We start from the raw sequence: 17,537 nt of genomic DNA on the forward strand, positions 1-17,537 counted from the left end.
GTTAGGAAAGGCCTCCGGGCTGCTAGGAAGTTGTGTCTGCCGGGCATTGTGAGGTTCTTTACTCTATCAGCCCATTTTCTAGATGAAGAAAATGTGGCTCCAAGACGATTCGTGATCCGGCACCTGAGAGATGGCAGTGCGATTCACGGGTGAGTCTGTCGCCAGAGGCAGATTGGAGGTAAGAAGTACCTCAGGGGAGCTGCGGATGCCTCACCGAGGAGAGGGGAAGACTGGGTGCCCTGCCCTGCTCCTCTGCCCTCCTCGTTTGTTCCCAAATGACACCCTGTGAATCCTCCCCGGGCTGTATACGGACTTCCGCAGAAGCCATTGGAGCAGGCATGACCCCTGAGCCCACTGGTGATGTGTTCTCAGAACACCACAACTGGCTACTTTGGTAGAAATCAGTACCACTACTCTATAGTGTGTGTGTGGGGGGGTGGGGGCTGGGTGGGGATGGGGGTGCTTCAGGGCTCCCCAAACCTCGCAGAGCCTCAGAATCACCTGAGATGCTTAAAAAAGGATGTTTCACTGGGGCCCTGCTCCATCCTGGGAGATGTGACCTGCCTCCCTGAGCCACTCCGCAGGAAGACTGGCACAGGTGGGGCGTTTCCTAGCACCTTCTGCTAGCCCAGTGAGGCAAGTGTCACCCTTGTCCTCTGAGCGACAGTGGAGATGCAGGTCTGAGTGGCAGCCAGTGGCCACGAGAGAGAATGTGACAGAAGGGGACAAGCAGGGCCTTCCTGGACAGAGACTCCTGGGTTTGGATCCATTCACGTCACCTGGGCCTTAATTCCCTCATCTCAATAATGGGTCCAGTAGTCCCGATTACAGAGCACTGAGGTGTGGTGCCCACTTCAAAGCAGGATTAAATTCACCAACCCGAGTGGGAGGCTGGCCCTGCGGGTTCTCACAACTGACAGCCAGTGACTGGAGGCCGTGCCAGTTGTGGGCGGACGGGCCTTTTGCTTCTGGGCGAGGTCCTTGACTCTGACAGACGTTGATTGCGAGGGATGTTCCCAGGGACAAGAGTGGTTTTCAAACTGGCGGGACAAAACTTCCGGATGAAGTGCCACACACCGGGGACCCGCTCTATGGCAGGAGTTTCTCACACAATTTCATCTCACGCGGACCCCCACCCTCGCGGTAGGCGTGCTGGGCCTGAGCCCGGAGCCAGGTCTGTGTGGACAAGAACCACGCCCTGGGCTCCATTCAGGGTGGCTTTTCCTTTGGTTTACACCAGAAGCAGCCAAAAACTGATCAAAGCAGATAATCCAGATAATAATAGGTGTGTGGCTATAGCTCTCTACTGCCTCCCTCAGGGATCATGGAAGCCTGGGAGTTCTGCGGCCTTGGTGGCAGGCACCACCAGGCTGGTGCCAGGTGGCAGGAGGGCAGATCTGTGGGCCTCCTGCCCCACATGCCCTCAGTCACATTAGCGTCCAGGGGAGACTTCCACATAAATGGCATCGCTACTCAGGAAGTCACTTCGCTCCAGTTGCACAGCTAGGCTTTGGGACTTTGACCCCATGGGGAGCAGGTTCCTGCCTACCCCTGAGCTTCTGGGCCGAGTTTTCCATGTGCAGGCTGGGCTGGAACCAGACGGTCACCGTTCTCAAAACCCACTGATGTAGCCAGGTTCACGGCACGCCTCTGACCACATCTCCTTCCCAGCGGCCGCCTATCACATTTGATGACGGTCAAATTTTGTACTTTTCAACTTCATTATCAAGACTTCTCACTCTCTAGTCCCATTTTCCATCGAAGGTGTGCCGTACTCCAGCCATATCAGACAGTTGCCCTCCTTGCCGTTCCAGCACGGGTCACGCCTGGGGGGCCACCTTGTGTGGTACGGGCACCTGAGCCAGGGAGACGTGCACGTGAATGCTGGCTCTCAGATTAGTCACCAGCGGAGTGACCTTGGGCAAGTCACTGTAACTCCTGTTCTTCTGGCTGAACCATGTCTAAGACCAGGGCACAGGCTTTGGAGGGAACGGAGAGCTGCTTGGCCTCAAGGAGCTTCTCCTTGATTTCAGCCTCCGCAGCCACAGGTGCATGATGGGAAAACCCCAACCTTCCTTGCAAGACCGTGGAAATGAGTGGAGTAGAACATCTGGTGAGGAGGGCCTGCCAGCTCTTTTTTTTCTTTTCAGCAACCTACACCCACCAGGGTCGAGCTCCGGCCTTTCTTCTCTGTAACCTTAACCCCTGGCCTCCGGGGTCCTGATCTCCTTTTTTTCCTGCTAAGCACCCACACCACCCGACTCGGTTATGCCCGCCCAGCTGCCTGTGAGCCTGGGGCTCTGTGGATGCCCTGTGGCAGGTATAGTTCATTCCTGACAGGGGCCTCTGGCCTTGTTCATTTGCTCTGGAACCACGGACTGGATGGACCTCAGACGAACCTTAAATATTTGTCAACCCTGCTTTCCTCAGAGCTTGAGGCCAGCAATGTCCCCAGCACAGGACTGGCAGTCCCTGCGGCCTGAAGTCTCAGCCAGCGCATGCAACTGATGTGGCTGGAATGGGGAGGAACAAGGAGTTAGGGAAAGCGATTTCTCTAATTCTTTTCCTCCCCATCAGAGGTGTGTGCACTTCAGGCTTAGACTAGGTGGGTCCCCTACCTCGCACCCTACCAGAGTGGAGGGTGAGCTCCAACGCTTCCAGACAAAATCTTTAGAAAAAGGAAGTGAGGAAGAGCCATTAGAACGGAGGAAGCGATTTCAAGAACTCTGATTACCAAAGACTTAAAGTAACAAACGCACTTTTAATTGATCTACAGATAAAAACTACTCAGAGCACGTCAGTAACCATTTCAGCCCCTACTCTGTTAGGGCCGTATCCTGTAGAGTCTTCAGGATCTAGGTTAATGGGCTATTTTCATCATTTCTCGTCATCCACAGCATTAGAAAAACAAGGCATTGTTATCAGTTTAGACGAAATGCATCGCCGGCAGCCAAATCCAGTTCCTTATATTCCATATTTTTTCTTCAGCTCTTCTACTTTGTTGATGTAAGCTTTCATGGCATCTTCCTTGGAAGTCCCTGGAAGGAGTCAACAGGGTTATTGGTCAGGGAGGCAGCACGGTAGGAAAGCAGCAGACTGCAGCCCTAGACAGCCCCCAGTTTTAATGCTCTGAGGCTCAGTTTCCCTTGTAAGGTGGGGATTCCACTACCTGCACCTCACAGGCTTGGCCTGAAATACCTAAGGCGCCTGGCCCACGGTGAATGCTCCACAGAACCCTGAACCCATAACGTGTATACAGCTGTCCTGAGGCTTGTCATTGGCCTGCCGGCCATGTGAGTCCCCCGCTGCTGGAATGAGCGGTCAACCTGAGCCTGGGGAGAGAGGCTGGACACTCTGGACAGGCAGGAAAGCCTAACACGGGGAGCTGTAGTGACTTTAGTCGTCCTGCTTCCTCTCATGGTTGGCTTTCGCCTATCAAGTAGCCCTCTGCCGGGCTCTTATCTGCCAGATGTGGCCATGAAAAAGCAAAGCCAGATGCCCTCTTCTCCCCAGTGGGAAGCTGTGAGTAAAGTTTCACGAACTCTGAGTGAAAGCAGCTGGCTCATGGAGTGGAAGGAGGCAAAGTTTTGCCTTCGTGCTGCGGTCCAAAGGGCACTGACCGCAGCAGTAACACCCAGTTTCCTGGGTTCTGCGGCGAAGGGGAGATACGCCGGGAATCCGAGTGCTTTCTGGAGCATTGGAGAGTACACGGACACTGGGACAGAAATGCCCAGTGACAACGGGCAGTCAGACGGGCATTCCTGTCCCAGTTCCTTGCAAATCCTAGGAGTGTATTTATTGTATTCTGGCCCTTTTTGAATTCAAGGGTTTTCCATTTGCAGGAAGACAGAGGGCTTATTCAGAAATGAGCTAGCAAGAACACAAAAGCTGGCAGGCACTTCACTGCCAACTTGTGGGTCCTGCTGCTGCAGGTGGCACGTGATTAAGTCGGAGCCAGGCTCCTTCTTGGCTGCCGTTGCTTAGCATATAATAGCTCCATTCAGGGGCCTACGATGTGCCAGCAGCCTGCCATGCATTAGCTCATTCCTTTCTTTTATGTGCCTTTCTGGCTGGAGGGGAGCTGGGGAAGGCTGCTTGGGTAGGGGGTCACTACCCGGCCTTGTCGGGGAGAGGAAGGTGCGGGAATATACGGAAAACCCAGGCCAACTAATTACCTCCCAGCCTTTTCTCAGTAACCTGGTCCCCAGCCCCTCCTCTCCCAATGATGCCATTGCGCAGAGATGGTGCTCTTGGAGGAGGCATACATGGTATTAGAAGAAAAAGTAGGTGGCCCAGTTTTTTTCCATTCTGGCTAGGTTAGGCCGGTTTCTAGCATGGGCCTCATCCACTTTGTTTTCTCTCCTCACCCCTAACACTTCATAATGAAGAGTGTTTCATTACTGGGCTTCACAAACCGGGGAAACTGATGAGAACAATCACCTTTCAGCTGATTCCAGGCATCCCACTTGGCCTTGCCTTTGAGATCCAACAGTCCAGGCCGTTCTGAAACAAGGGAAGAAAGGACATTAGATCCGCTTCAAGCCTTTTTAAAATGTTTTATTGATTTTTGAAAGAGTGCGTGTGCATGCGTGGGGGAGAGGCAGAGAGGGGCAGGGGATCTAAAGCAGGCTCTGCGCTGAGAGCAGACGGCAACCTGATACGGGGCTTAAACTCATGAACCGTGAGATCACGACTTGAACCGAAGTCCAAGCCTCAACCGGCTGAGCCACCCAGGTGCCCCGGATCTGCTTCAAGTTCTAACGGAGAACATTATCGATGTTCTTGCCCTGAAAGCCATCTTTCACTTCATCTGTTCCTTCCAGGCTCTGTTATGGAGTTAAATGGGTCTAGCATAGTGGGTTCTGCCTTTAGAAACCCAGATGTACAGAAACCCAAACTTATGATCTAAAGAAAACAGTAAGAAAACTTTTCATTACTAGATGGTCTTTGTTTTAAAAGTTAAACAACTCCAAGATTTCTTTTTTCTTTTTATTAAAAAAAATTTTTTTTTGATGTTTATTTATTTTTGAGACAGAGAGAGACACAGCATGAGCAGGGAAGGGGCAGAGAGAGAGGGAGACACAGAATGTGAAGCAGGCTCCAGGCTCTGAGCTGTCAGCACAGAGCCCGATGTGGGGCTCGAACTCACGAACTGTGAGATCATGACCTGAGCCGAAGTCAGTTGCCCAACTGACTGAGCCGCCCAGGCGCCCCTCCAAGATTTCTTTTAAAAGGCATACTTAAAAACATTTTTTTTTTTAAAAACAAGTACTACATCCATTTATATGGCTTAAAATCTGAATGCTATAAAGAGGGCTACTATAAAGTTTCCCTCCCACCCCTGCTCTCAGCCACCCGGTTCTTCTCCTTCATGCTATTATTGCTATCAGTTTTCTGGGAGTCCCTTCCTGTGAACAGTCTGTTCATATCCTTGCCCCATTTTTCTACCAAGTTGTTAGTCTAATTCTTGATGATTTGTGGGCAGTTGTTCCCCCCCCTCCCCCGAAGGCAAAGCATCCTTAAAGTTATACCATGATTTTATGCTCCCAGGCCTGTCATCAGCTGCACGTGGGAAGCACCCTCACCACCTCCCCGCTGACCTAGTTTACTGCCATGCCGAGAGCAAAGGCAAAAGGAGCAGTGGCAGTGCTCACCGCCGGGACCACTGTGTCTGAGAAACATCGAGTCTCCGCAGGTGCTTTCAGGGAGGTATTCCCAGGGGTACCAGGAGGTGCACCTGCAGAGTCATCATCTAGGAGAGCACTCCAACAGCCCTTTGTGTGCGGATGGGAGACATACATTTGCACTAACTCAGGGCCACCTGCCTCGCCCTAGAAGGAGCCGAAGCCTCCGCAGTCAGGAAGTGAGAGTTACTCAGTCTATGTGTGCTCCTGCAAAAGAAGGGCAGAGGCCAGTGTCTGTGAAAATCCGGTCTGGCAGAAAAGCATCTCAGCCCCTCCGGCCACCGCCACTTCATCTCTCCCCCCCTCCCTGGGAGGATACAGAATTTATAAACCTAGCGTAAAACTCATCTTTGCCCCTAGACCTCTCTCAGCTAAGCCCTTCCTGTGAACTTTGATTTGGTGCTGCTCACGATCCTTAGCTCTGGGCACCATCTCCTGCTTCCAGATGGCTGGCAGCCACCGACTTGCTCTACCCTCCACCCCAACGGCAGTGGAACTGGGGGCCATGCCACCCTCCTGAACAGACAAGGGGGTGACCTCCTTCTGGGCTGCCATGGCCACCGCCTCTGAGCCTTTGCATAGAGTGAATCGTGCTGTTGCCTCAGTATACAGCTAGGTTTCAGGGACTTAGGGGCAGAATAAAAACCGTCCAAGGGGGGAAAGGCTGTCTTCAGACTATGGTAGTCTAGACTATGGCCTCAAAATCTGTACCAAGATTTTTTGATAGGCGAGAAATGGTCATCAGGGCTGTGGTCAGCAAAACGGCTTCTGACCTGCCACAGGAAGCCAGCTGCTTCTCTGCTCCCGATATCAGGCTGCCAAGTGCTCTGACTTCCGTCCTGTCTGGGGAGGCATGCTACTGAAGCAGTGTGGTTCAACAAAGCTAGTACTGAGTTGAGACCAAGTCTCTTCCAAGCTGGGGTCTTTGCTTCTTCCCAAGTAGATGGAAAATGCTGGTGATACCCCGTAAAGTCCTCCCCAAACTCGGGTTTGAATTCTGTGACCTGAGCCACTGAGAACAGTGCAGGGTCTGTGAGTCCCATTCAGGAACGTGATCTTCGTGAGGAGCGGGGGGAGCCCCATGAACTATTACCATGTCCCACGTGAAGAGTAGGGCTTCGGGCAGTTTTGAGAGTGCTGTTCCCACAGATTAGAAGAGCTCCAGCACCCATCAAGGGTGCTGAGCCTGCTTTGACGCGGGGCCTTCCCAAGCTCATCTCAGCATACCTGTGTTTATGTCACCCACAGTTGCTTGTTTGTAGTGGCCGTAGATGAACAACATCTCATCATCTGCTGGCTTGGTCTTGAGGTGCTTAACATCCTCAGCAGCTTTGTCAAACTCAGCCTAAACGTGGGGGAGACGAAAGGCCTAAATAGAGCTCAGTAATGGGGAGAGACAGGTTGGAAAGGCAGCACTCCTGAGATGCCCCTGAGGAAAAGCAGTGTGTCTTCTCATCTCCCCAAGAGGGAAGCCAGAAAGATTCAGCAAAACAAGGAAGGGAAGCACATTGGTTCGCTCATTCGATGGACAACTATGTACTGGATGCTCTCACTATTTATCAGGTGCTAGAAACACAACGGTGAAGGAGGAAAGTTAGGAGTGCCTGCAGTAGGCATTCACTTCATTGAAAAAGCGGCGTGGCCAACTGCCTGACCACCCCTGGGCCAGGCCGGGGTCCCAGTAAAGCCTCGACTTGTGGATAGGACTAGCACAGCGTGTTTGAAACAGCTGAGATGGGTACAGTTTTGAGTGCGGCTGGCCAGAGGCCATTGGACCCCTCCCCCCCTGGGACCAGGCGTCCAGCGCCGACCTCTCTCCTGGTGTTCCAATTGGAGAGAGGTGATGAGTCAGAGGTCATTCCACACAGCTCGGTCTCAGAAAAGAGGCTACATTCCAAGGAGGGAAAGGCCTCTGGGTCACCTCTCCCCTTCTCGTACGTTGGACACTCGGCCCCTGAGTCCCCTGACCTCTAAACTGTTAACAACCACTTCCTTGCTTTCCCATTCTGTATGGCTTCCCTACTCTTGCCCTGACCTTCCGGATGGGGAACTCGGTCCCCTTGCTCCTTCAATCCATGCAACCCTCTACCTGCCACCTTTCTCCCTAGGACCCTCTTCTCCAACTCCTGTTCCTGCCTCACCGCGGAGTCCACCCCACGGGCAACTTCCCAGCAGTTACCGGTGGGTAGCTAAGTCCAAACCTGGAAAGTTCCGCTCACAAAGCTCTGTGCAAAGAATCAGAGCTGGGCACGGGTCCAGGAGGCACAGCGGGGCCGGGACGGGAAAGACTCCGCGGAGTTCTGCTTACGGGATAGTACCCCCCTCGACCCCCCCAGTTTCTAGCCCCGCCGCACCTTGGCAGCCAGGCTAGGCACGCGCTATACCTGAGACATGCCGGCGGGGTTGCAAGGATTCCAGAGAGTGAGCGGAGGCGGCCAAGAGCAGGAAGCAGTAGCACAAGACTCGACTGGCAGCGCCTTTAGAGGCGCAGCCGCAGGCGGCTCCAACCGGGCCAGGCCAGCGACAGGCAGCCAATCAGAAGCCAGCCTCACGCGGGGGGCGTGTTCAGCCTCCGCCCCGCGGCCAACCTCTCCCGAACCCACGTGGGTTTACTCGCACAGGCGCAGAGAGGAGCCGAACGGGACGCCGGGAACAGGTCTGGGCCGCGGAAGTCGGGAGTGCTTGTGGGTCCGTGCAGGCAGGTCCGAGTGGGGTTCAGCTCCGGGCCGCCGTGGGGGAATGCACCGCGGGGCAGAGAGGAAGGGGCGGTGGCTGAAGAGCAGAGGCTTTTAAATGTTTCATTAAATCGTGTATCTGGAGTGAAGAGCCCGGAAGTTGCGGCTCTGGACTAGCAACCTCTCAGGCCTGGGGAGGGCGAGCGCGCTCCGCTCCTCTCGGGGGTCTAGAGGAACCCTCCGGGATCGGTCCGTGGAGAACTGCGCCGTGGGAAGTTGGACCGGCCCCAGAAAGGCGAAGCCGAGGCCTCTTCCTCTGAGCTTTGGGCGTGTCTGTGACCTGCCCGTGGCTTTAAGTTTGCGGTCCTGCAATGCACAGTTTTGTGTTGCATTTCTCTATCGGGTGCATTAAAAGCTTTGCCAGTGTCTTATTTGCCTTAACAAACCCCGCCCGGACCAGGTACCCAGCAAGTGTCTGTCAAGTGAATGACTCTCCATTGACAAATGTTTACTGAACTCTCTGCTACCTAACTTGCGCTCTTTTAGACCTTGAGGATACAGCAGTGAAGGAAACAGATAAATTCCTGCATTCCTGGAACATTGGGGATGCTGGTTAACAAAATAAGTAGAAAGTTTGTTAGGGGGATAGGGGGTTGGAAGTTTAGTTTTACATGGGAGGTGGAGGGCAAGGGAAGGTAACATTTGAGAAAGCCCCTCAACAGAATTTCCAGGCAGAAAGTAAGTGTAAAGGTGTGACCAGAGAGTGGAGGGAAAGAGAAGAAAAAGAGGAGACTGGAGAGTTGAAAGAGGTGGCAGGCTGGCTAGGTGACGGAGAGCGTGGCCTTTATGGGTACTATATGGGTTTTGACTTTTATTTTGAGATGGGAAGTCAGACTTTTAAGCAGAGGATGAGACTGAGAGGTCAGGTCTTTACAAAGTTAGGGTGATATTCTCCACGGGAACAGAAAGGTGCAGCACAGGTGGATGGCAGAGTTTGAGGATGATAAGAATTTTCTGGTAGTGGTTACAAAGCTGGCTGAAGGGAGGGAATTGATGGAAAATTCTCTGGAGATCATTTAAAAAAAGATGGGGCTCCTGGGTGGCTCATTCAGTGAAGTATCCGACTCTAGATTTTGGCCCAAATCATGTTCTCACCATTGTGAGATTGAGCCCCATGTCCGGCTCTGCGCTGACAGTGGGGAGCCTGCTTGGGATTCTCTTTCTCTCTCTCAAAATAAATAAAAATAAACTTGAAAAAAAAAGAAAGGAGATGATTCCTCTTCAATTCCTAATTTGTGTCAAGAGGTCTAGACTACAAATCCACACCCCCCTCTCCCCAATTTATGGCTATAGGAGTTTAGAAAAAAAGGTGGGGTGGAAGCTTTCGGAGGTAATTTCCTAACTAGTGGTAGGCCAGCCTTTATAAAATGTGGGAAGAAGTGGAGGCCAGTAGCAGAGAACAAATCTGGAGGCTTTATTTTAGTCTCTGTGTAATTTTGGTAGAGAAAGCAAAGCCAAACAAATTGACAAAAAGTTTGGAGTTACACTGGGGGAGATTACATTTGAATCTTAAGAAGTACAGTTTTTTTCCCAAAGTGACAATTCAGAGCTGTTTTTATTTTTATTTTTATTTTTTTAAATCCCCTTCTGAGGCACAGATGAAGCCTGGATTCATTTCTGTTCCATCATGTAGTGCTTACAGATAGGCTAATGGGAATTCAGATTATTGCCTGTGTGGGTCAGATTTCTAGTCAAATGTATCTTAAAGTCACTAGGTTTTAACATTAGGTTATTATGTTTGGCACATTTGAAAAGATTAGGTAGCTCTGACCGTATAACTTCATATTCCTCAGAGATTGGTTGATGTGATTGAGTTTTGACTGGACACTGTAGAAAGCAGGGTAGTGTTTTAACATGGTAGTCTCCAGTTTATTTTATCTTTTATTTTTATTTTATTTTTGCTAGAGCGTAAACGGGGAAGGGATAGAGAGAGGGGGACAGAGGATCTGAAGTGGGCTCTGTGCTGACAGTAGAGAACCTGATGCGGGGCTTGAACTCCTGAACCGCGAGATCATGACCTGAGCTGAAGTCAGATGTTCAACCCACTGAACCACCCAGGTGCCCCTCCAGTTTGTTTGTTTGTTTGTTTGTTTGTTTAATTTTCAAAAATTTCTCATTTTTTCCTTCAAATTTTTATTTAAATTCTGGTTAGTTAACATACAGTGCATTATTGGTTTTAAGAGTAGAATTCAGTGGTTCATCACTTAATATACAACACCAAGTGCTCATCATAACAGGTGTTCTCCTTAATACCCATCTAGCCCATCCCCCACCCACCTGCCTCCATCACCTTTGTTCTTTATCGTTTAGAGATCTCTTGTGGTTTGTTTCCCTCTCTTCCCCCCACCCCGTATGTTCATTTGTTTCTTAAATTACACGTGTGAGTGAAATCATATGGTGTTTGTCTTTTTCTCACTTACTTCTCTTAGCATAATACACTCTAGCTCCATCCATGTTCTTCCAAATGGCAAGATTTCCTTCTTTTTGATGGCTGAGTAGTATTCCATTGTGTATATATACCACATCGTCTTTGCCCATTCATCAGTTGATGGACATTTGGGCGCTTTCCATAGTTTGGCTATTATTGATAATGCTGCTATAAACATCAGGGTGCATGTACCTCTTTGAATCTGTATTTTTGTATCCTTTGGGTAAATAACCTAGTAGTGCAATTGCTGGGCCATAGGGTAGTTCTATTTTTAACTTTTTGAGGAACCTCCATACTGTTCTCCAGAGTGGCTGCACCGATTTGCATTCCCACCAGCAGTGCAAGAGGGTTCCCGTTTCTGCTCATCATTGTCAACACCTGTTGTTTCTTGTGTTACTTAATTAAAAAAAATTTTTTTTTGCATTTATTTATTTTTGAGAGACAGAGACAGCATGAGCAGGGGAGGGGCAGAGAGAGAGAGGGAGATACAGAATCCAAAGCAGGCTCTAGGCTCCGAGCTGTCAGCACAGAGCCCGATGCGGGGCTTGAACCCATGAACCGTGAGTTCATGACCTGAGCTGAAGTCGGATGCTTAACCGACTGAGCCACCCAGGCGCCTCTGTGTTATTTAATTTTAGCCATTCTGACAGACGTGAGGTGGTACCTCATTGTGCTGATGATTTGTATTTCCCTGATGATGAATGATGTTGACATCTTTTCATGTGTCTGTTTGCCATCTGGATGTCTTCTTTGGAAAAATGTCGCTCTTGTCTTCTGCTCATTTCTTACTTGGATTCTTTATTTTTTGGGTGTTGAGGTTGGTAAGTTCTTTATCGATTTTGGATACTAACCCTTTATCTGATATGTCATTTGCAAATCTCCTCCCGTTGTGTAGGCTGCCTTTGAGTTTTGTTGATTATTTCCTTTGCTGTGCAGAAGAGAAGCTTTTTATTTTGCTGAAGCACCAATAGTTCATTTTGCTTTGTTTCCCTTGCCTCGGGTGACGTGTCGAGTGAGAAGTTGCTATGGCCAAGGTCAAAAAGGTTGCTGCCTGTGTTCCCCGCTAGAATTTTGGTGCTTTCCTGTCTCACATTTAGGTCTTTCATCCATTTTGAATTTATTTTTGTGTATGGTGTAAGAAAGTGGTCCAGTTTCATTCTTCTGCATGTTGCTGTCCGGTTTTTCCAACACCGTTTGCTGAAGAGACTGTCCTTTTTCCATTGGGTATTCTCTGCTTTGTCAAAGATCAGTTGACCATATAGTTGTGGGGGCAATCTCCAATTTAAGTGGAGTTGATTTGTTGGTTGCTTGTTTGGAATATGCTCCATATTCCTAAAACAAAGCACTTTTTCACATGATGGTTTTGTGCCCAGGTGAATCCACAAAAGTTGCTTAATGCAGTTGAACTATGGAACTAGTGAGGATTGCGGATCCCAGGGAGCAGGGTGCTAAGTGGTTTTCCGTGTTGCAGAGCCCCCGCTAGGCCAGGTTTTGAAACAGGTGAAGGCATGCCCTCCAGCCAGCTTCCTGCTTCCTTCCCTCAGGGACTCATTTTGGGTAATTTCTACCTAAGGAAATGGTGTCTTAAGGCCTCCACTTACTGCTTCTAGTCTATGCAGTTGGAATGACATTTAACTTTTAACCTAAAGAGATAATAGCAAGCCGGCATCTGCGATTTAGTTTTTTAAAGTAAATTTTAGAGTATGTTTGGGGGGTCAATAAATTATATGAATTTTTTAAATGTTTTATGTATTTTTGAGAGAGAGCGAGCAAGCATGAGTTGGAGAGGGGCAAAGAGAGGGGATAGAGGATCTGAAGCAGGCTCTGCGCACTGACGGCAGCGAGCCTGATGTGGAGCTTGAACTTGCGAACTTTTGAGATCATGACCTGAGCTGAGGTCGGATGCTCAACCAACTGAGCCACCCAGGCTCCCCTAAATCATATGAATTTTTAATTCTAAATTTGGGTAACATTGGAAGGGAAATTGCTTTGCATATTCCCCAGAAAGTGCAAGTTCCTCAGCTTTGTTTATATCCTTGCTAGCAACTAGCACACTTTGTAATTATTTTATTTTTACAGTCATTTTTAAAAATTTTTTAAATTAAAAAAATTTTTTTTACATTTATTTATTTTTGAGAGCCAGAGAGAGCCAGAGCACAGGTGGGGGAGGGGCAGAGAGAGAGGGAGACAGAATCTGAAGCAGGCTCCAGGCTCTGAGCTGTCAGCACAGAGCCCGGTGCGGGGCTCGAATGCGCAAACTGTGAGATCATGACCTGAGCTGAAGTCGGATGCTTAACCGACTGAGCCACGCAGGCACCCCCATAGTCATTTTTATTTATGTATTCTTCTGTCTGATCTCCCTCCTCTACATAAGCCAAGGAGAATAGGGATTACCCTGTATTGGTCAGTTCTGTATCTCCAAGTGCCTGGCACTTCTTAGACACCTGAACAAAATGGCAGGTGAATGAACAGAGTCATTTGCTCTTTAGGAAATGTAGTCATTCTGATTAGCTGTGAACTTGGAAACAATTAGAACTGAATGTGCAACTCTAGGCTATGGTAAAGTAGATTAATTCTGGTAAAAGGACTATGTAACCTCTTTGTATCACAGCCAGCTGGAAACAGAACACCTGAAATATTAAGAGAAGATGGGGAACCTGATGAGCCAACTAGTCAGCCTAATCGGCCTTCCCACTTAGTGGAGAGGGTCTTGTCATTGCCGCAGCCTGCCCTCACATCCTTGGGGTGCCAGTCTTGAGTACTCACAGGCTACCCTTGCTGGGTCTCAGCGTAGAGGCAGCCGGGCAAGATGCCTTAACAGAGGTTGAAAGCAGTGCTTGCCCAGTGGGTGTGAGTCGTGGTTTTATATTAGGTGTCTTGATGTAAACTAAACCTGTAATTTCTAAAAGGAACCTAGTTATTTAAAAAAATGGACTACAGTTACAGGAAAGCTTTGCTAGAAGGCAAAGGCTAGAGTGCTCACAAATGATGAATTATCTCCATTCAGTATTTATTTTCATTTCTTGGTATGTGATTCCTGAGGCACGGCTCAAGCAAAGCTGGGAGGAGATTAGTGTGTTTTAAAGGGAAGGAAGCACTTGGGAAATGCTTCTGGGGTAGGAGGTGGGCAGAGTAGGGGGCGTTTGTTTTGTGAAGGTGGAGGAAGGAGGTAAGTGCTGAGATGGGGGGATAAGAATGCAGTGTGGCTTTTCTCTCTGTTCCCTCTGTTTTTTCCCCCCATTCTTTTCTCTTCCTGTGTCTCTCTTACTCTTCTGATGGCATAACTCATTTTTGGTGGCCAGGCAGCTGGAGGGGTTAGCCAGTCCCTCCCCTTTGCCATTCTCTTGTTCCTGTGAGTGTTCATATTCAGAGGAATTGTAGCGAGCTGGATGTGAGAGAAGAGTGTGTGTGAGACCTGTATGTGTATGATTCGCTCTTTGTCCTGTGTCTGTCCAGCTAACATGGTGGGGTGGTATTTTGGGCTGAGGTGAGACTAGGAGACCAGGGCTTGCGATCAGGGGGCTGTGGTAGGAAGTGTTCTACATTGTCTAGGAGTAGGGAAGACTTTCTTAAGACTTATTTAAACGTAAATAAACACTGCTGAGATATTGCCTGTATCCTGTCTAGAAATACTTATGACTGGGGCGCCCGGGTGGCTCAGCTGGTTAAGCGGCCGACTTCGGCTCAGATCATGATCTCACGGCTCATGAGTTCAAGCCCTGCCTTGGGCTCTGTGCTGACCTCTCAGAGCCTGGAGGCTGCATCAGAGTCTGCCTCCGTCTCTCTCTGCCCCTGCCCTGCTCACACGCTGTCTCTCTCTTTCTCAAATATAAATAAACATTAAAAAAAAAGAAGTATTATATTTATGACTAGGGATAGGAATTAGAAATACTAAAATATGATGACAGGTGTTTTGACTGATAATTCCTTTGGAGACAATGCCGATTTTTTGGAGATTAAAAAAAAATTATTTATTTTGAGAGAGAGAGAACATCCATGCACGCACTTGCAGAGAGAGAGAGACAGGGAGAGAGAGAATCCCAAGCAGGCTCTGCACTGTCAGGGCAGAGCCCGATGTGGAGCTGGTTCCCACAAACTGGGAGATCGTGGCCTGAACCGAAATCTAGAGTCGGAAGCATAACCGACTGAGCCACATAGGCTCCCCGAAACAATGCCATTTTAAAAAAACAAATACTTTATTTTTATTTTGAGATAATGCACTAAAAAAAAAAACCCTAATTTTTATTTTGAGGTAATCGTAGGTTCACGCGCAGTCGTTAAATAATGCAGAGATCCCTTGTACCCTTTACCTGTTTTCTCCCAATGGTAACATCTTGCAAAACAGTAATACCACAATTGAAATACTTAAGATACAGGGCATTTCCATCATCAGGGAGCCCTCCTGTTATTCTGTAATAGGCACAACTGCTTCCCTTCAGCCCTAACCCCTCCTTAGCTCTGAAATGATTATGTGATTTTTCTTCTTTAGCCTTCTGCTGTGGTAGATTACACTGATTACTTTTGAAATATTGAACTAGCTTTGTTTCCTTGGAAGAAACCCCACTCGGTCATGGCATGTAATTCCTTGTATATATTGCTGAATTCCATTTGCTAATAATTTAAGGATGTTTATGTTTGTATTCCTAAGACATGTTGGTTTGTAGTCTAGAATGATTCTGCCATTCATAACAAGTCTGGCCCGTGAGTTGATCCTGACCTGAATGTGTTGCGGTGCAAGGTGGTGTTACTAATCACTTTAGCTACAACTGGGGACAGATTTCTCAAAATAAGCCAAGTGAAAGAAGCTAGACAAGAAAGTATAATCCATTTGAGTCCATTTATTTAAAATTCTAGAAAATGCAAATTAATCTATCATGACGGCAGATTAGTGGTTACCTCGGGAGAGGACCAGTGATTATATAGGGGCATGAGTAAACTTTGGTCGGGAGGCAGGGGAATGGATATTTTCATGATCTTGAATGTTGTAATGCTTTTACAGGTGTATACAGAAAGTCAAAATTTAAATAATTTTGTAATATTAATGATTAAAATTAAGCAATTATTAAAATTAAATGATTATCAATTAATATTTATTAATAGTAAATATTAATTATTATGTAATTATTATATAAGTAACTCGTATGTCATTTATACCTCAATAAATAAAAGAGCTAATACATGGAAAGAACACACCTGGGGACAGATTTCATACCACCTTTTCTAATTGGAAGACTGGTCGTAGGGAAGACTATCCATAGGACACACCTAAAGCAATGAGCCATTTAATCTTCTGGAAGCTCCCACTGAGTAACTAGATTAGTTTTGGAGTGATCACCTGTGTTGGTTACCCGAGAGCTTGCTTGTGGTGTTTTCTTGAAACACCCACGGGTCTAAGATGCAAATAACAGCGCTTTTGAGAAGGAGGCAAGTTAATACTTACACACACACAAATCACAGGCCTGGTGGTGCACATGGTGTCCTTGGAAAGAAATTTCTTTACAGTTTACCCTGGGAGCCTTGTGGCTCAGAGGGCACAGGTTGTCAAGGCCTCCAGTGTAACCTTTGGCCAGCTGGTGGACTGGAGGGTTTTCACTCGAGCACACATCATTGCATGTGGAACTTGCCTTTGGTGGGGCTGCCTGAGGGCAGTCAGTCCTGTCTGTCCTGTCTGTGCTACCAGCTGAGTGGCATTTGTCTGTGGGAACAGGCGGAGGAGACACCTGGAAATGCTGACAAGTATTTTGCATGGGAGGCATCGGAGCTGGGATGTATGCGTCAGATAGACTTGTTGGTAACAGTGATCGTATGGTGGTCAGAGCCATCTTTTAGGGGTCGGCAGGTTCAGGTGTCAGGAGATTGGAGGTGCTTACAGTAGTTTGGGGGAAACTCAGCAGGGTATTTTGCCTCATGAGGACTATTGCAGGGACAGGCAGTTGTGAAAGACAAAAGATCTCTAAAGAGCTCCCTGCCTGCGTTTCCTGGGGTGTAAGTCGTTCTCTCCCTAGATGCTGAGGTTATCTCACTCCCTCCACCTGTACAGAAATCTGCGTGTTTCATTCCAGCATCTATCACTTTCACCTTTCTTCTAATCAACTCCTACTCCCTGAAGAGATTTTTTTTTCTTTTTAAATATTCTATTTTTAAGTAATCCCTACGCCCAATGTGGGGCTCAAACTCACACCCTGAGATCAAGAGTCGCACGCTCCACTGACTGAGCCAGCCAGGCACTTCCGCTGCAGGGAATTTTTATAAAACTCACAGAGATGCATTATGTTCCCTACTTTGGACTGCGGTGCATTTGAGTGGGTCATTATTCTTGTGATCTGGGACTTGGTCAATTCAACAAGGGAATCCAGGCAGCTGAACCAGAATTCAAATCCCCTAAGCCCCTTTTGGCGACCTGTCACATGGAGGATGTACCAATTAGGCTGGCAAGGGTGTTTCTGCAGAGGAAAGAAAGAAGCATCTTACAAAGGAATGGCCAGTGTGGAATCCCAGGATTTCACACTGGTCTGTATCAACCCCCTCACCCCCACTTGCAATATTGTTTGTTCTGATCATTAACCAGGAAGCTCCGGAGAGAGGCTGATCCTTTTCCGGGGACGGCCACATTCAGGGGACAGACCATTGTACTTTGTACGTTATGTGCTCCAGGAGGAGATTAGGCAGGTAGGGTGAAAAATCGTTTTG

The 17,537-nt window shown here is 48.4% G+C and overlaps 2 protein-coding genes across 6 annotated transcripts in view; one reads left to right on the top strand and one right to left on the bottom strand.

The window, feature by feature from the left end:
- Window positions 1-2,741: 2,741 nt before the first annotated feature.
- Window positions 2,742-8,196, bottom strand: DBI (diazepam binding inhibitor, acyl-CoA binding protein). The gene is made up of 4 exons (XM_043576588.1): window positions 8,069-8,196; window positions 6,912-7,029; window positions 4,441-4,503; window positions 2,742-3,038 (listed from the first exon to the last, which is right to left on the bottom strand). The coding sequence occupies exons 1-4, from the start codon at window positions 8,075-8,077 to the stop codon at window positions 2,965-2,967; spliced, it is 264 nt and encodes an 87-aa protein (XP_043432523.1). The 5' UTR covers window positions 8,078-8,196; the 3' UTR covers window positions 2,742-2,964.
- A 75-nt stretch (window positions 8,197-8,271) lies between these two features.
- Window positions 8,272-17,537, top strand: part of CC1H2orf76 (chromosome C1 C2orf76 homolog) — a 64,111-nt gene continuing 54,845 nt past the window's right edge. The window contains exon 1 of one of the 5 annotated variants that reach the window (XM_043576583.1): window positions 8,272-8,340. The gene's annotated coding sequence lies outside the window, so the exon portion shown is untranslated. Of the gene's footprint in view, window positions 8,387-17,537 lie in introns of all 5 variants that reach the window. The other 4 variants (XM_043576586.1, XM_043576585.1, XM_043576582.1 and 1 more) reach the window with 4 other exon arrangements.

The sequence above is a fragment of the Prionailurus bengalensis genome, chromosome C1 (assembly GCF_016509475.1).
Source record: "Prionailurus bengalensis isolate Pbe53 chromosome C1, Fcat_Pben_1.1_paternal_pri, whole genome shotgun sequence".
Classification (NCBI taxonomy): Eukaryota; Metazoa; Chordata; class Mammalia; order Carnivora; family Felidae; genus Prionailurus; species Prionailurus bengalensis.

Excerpts from the sequence above, each read along its gene's own strand:
- DBI (XM_043576588.1), bottom strand. Across the intron at positions 4,504-6,911 it reads TGTGGGTGACATAAACACAG|AACGGCCTGGACTGTTGGAT; the intron begins GTATGCTGAGAT and ends CCCTTGTTTCAG. Across the intron at positions 3,039-4,440 it reads TGCCTGGAATCAGCTGAAAG|GGACTTCCAAGGAAGATGCC; the intron begins GTGATTGTTCTC and ends GACTCCTTCCAG.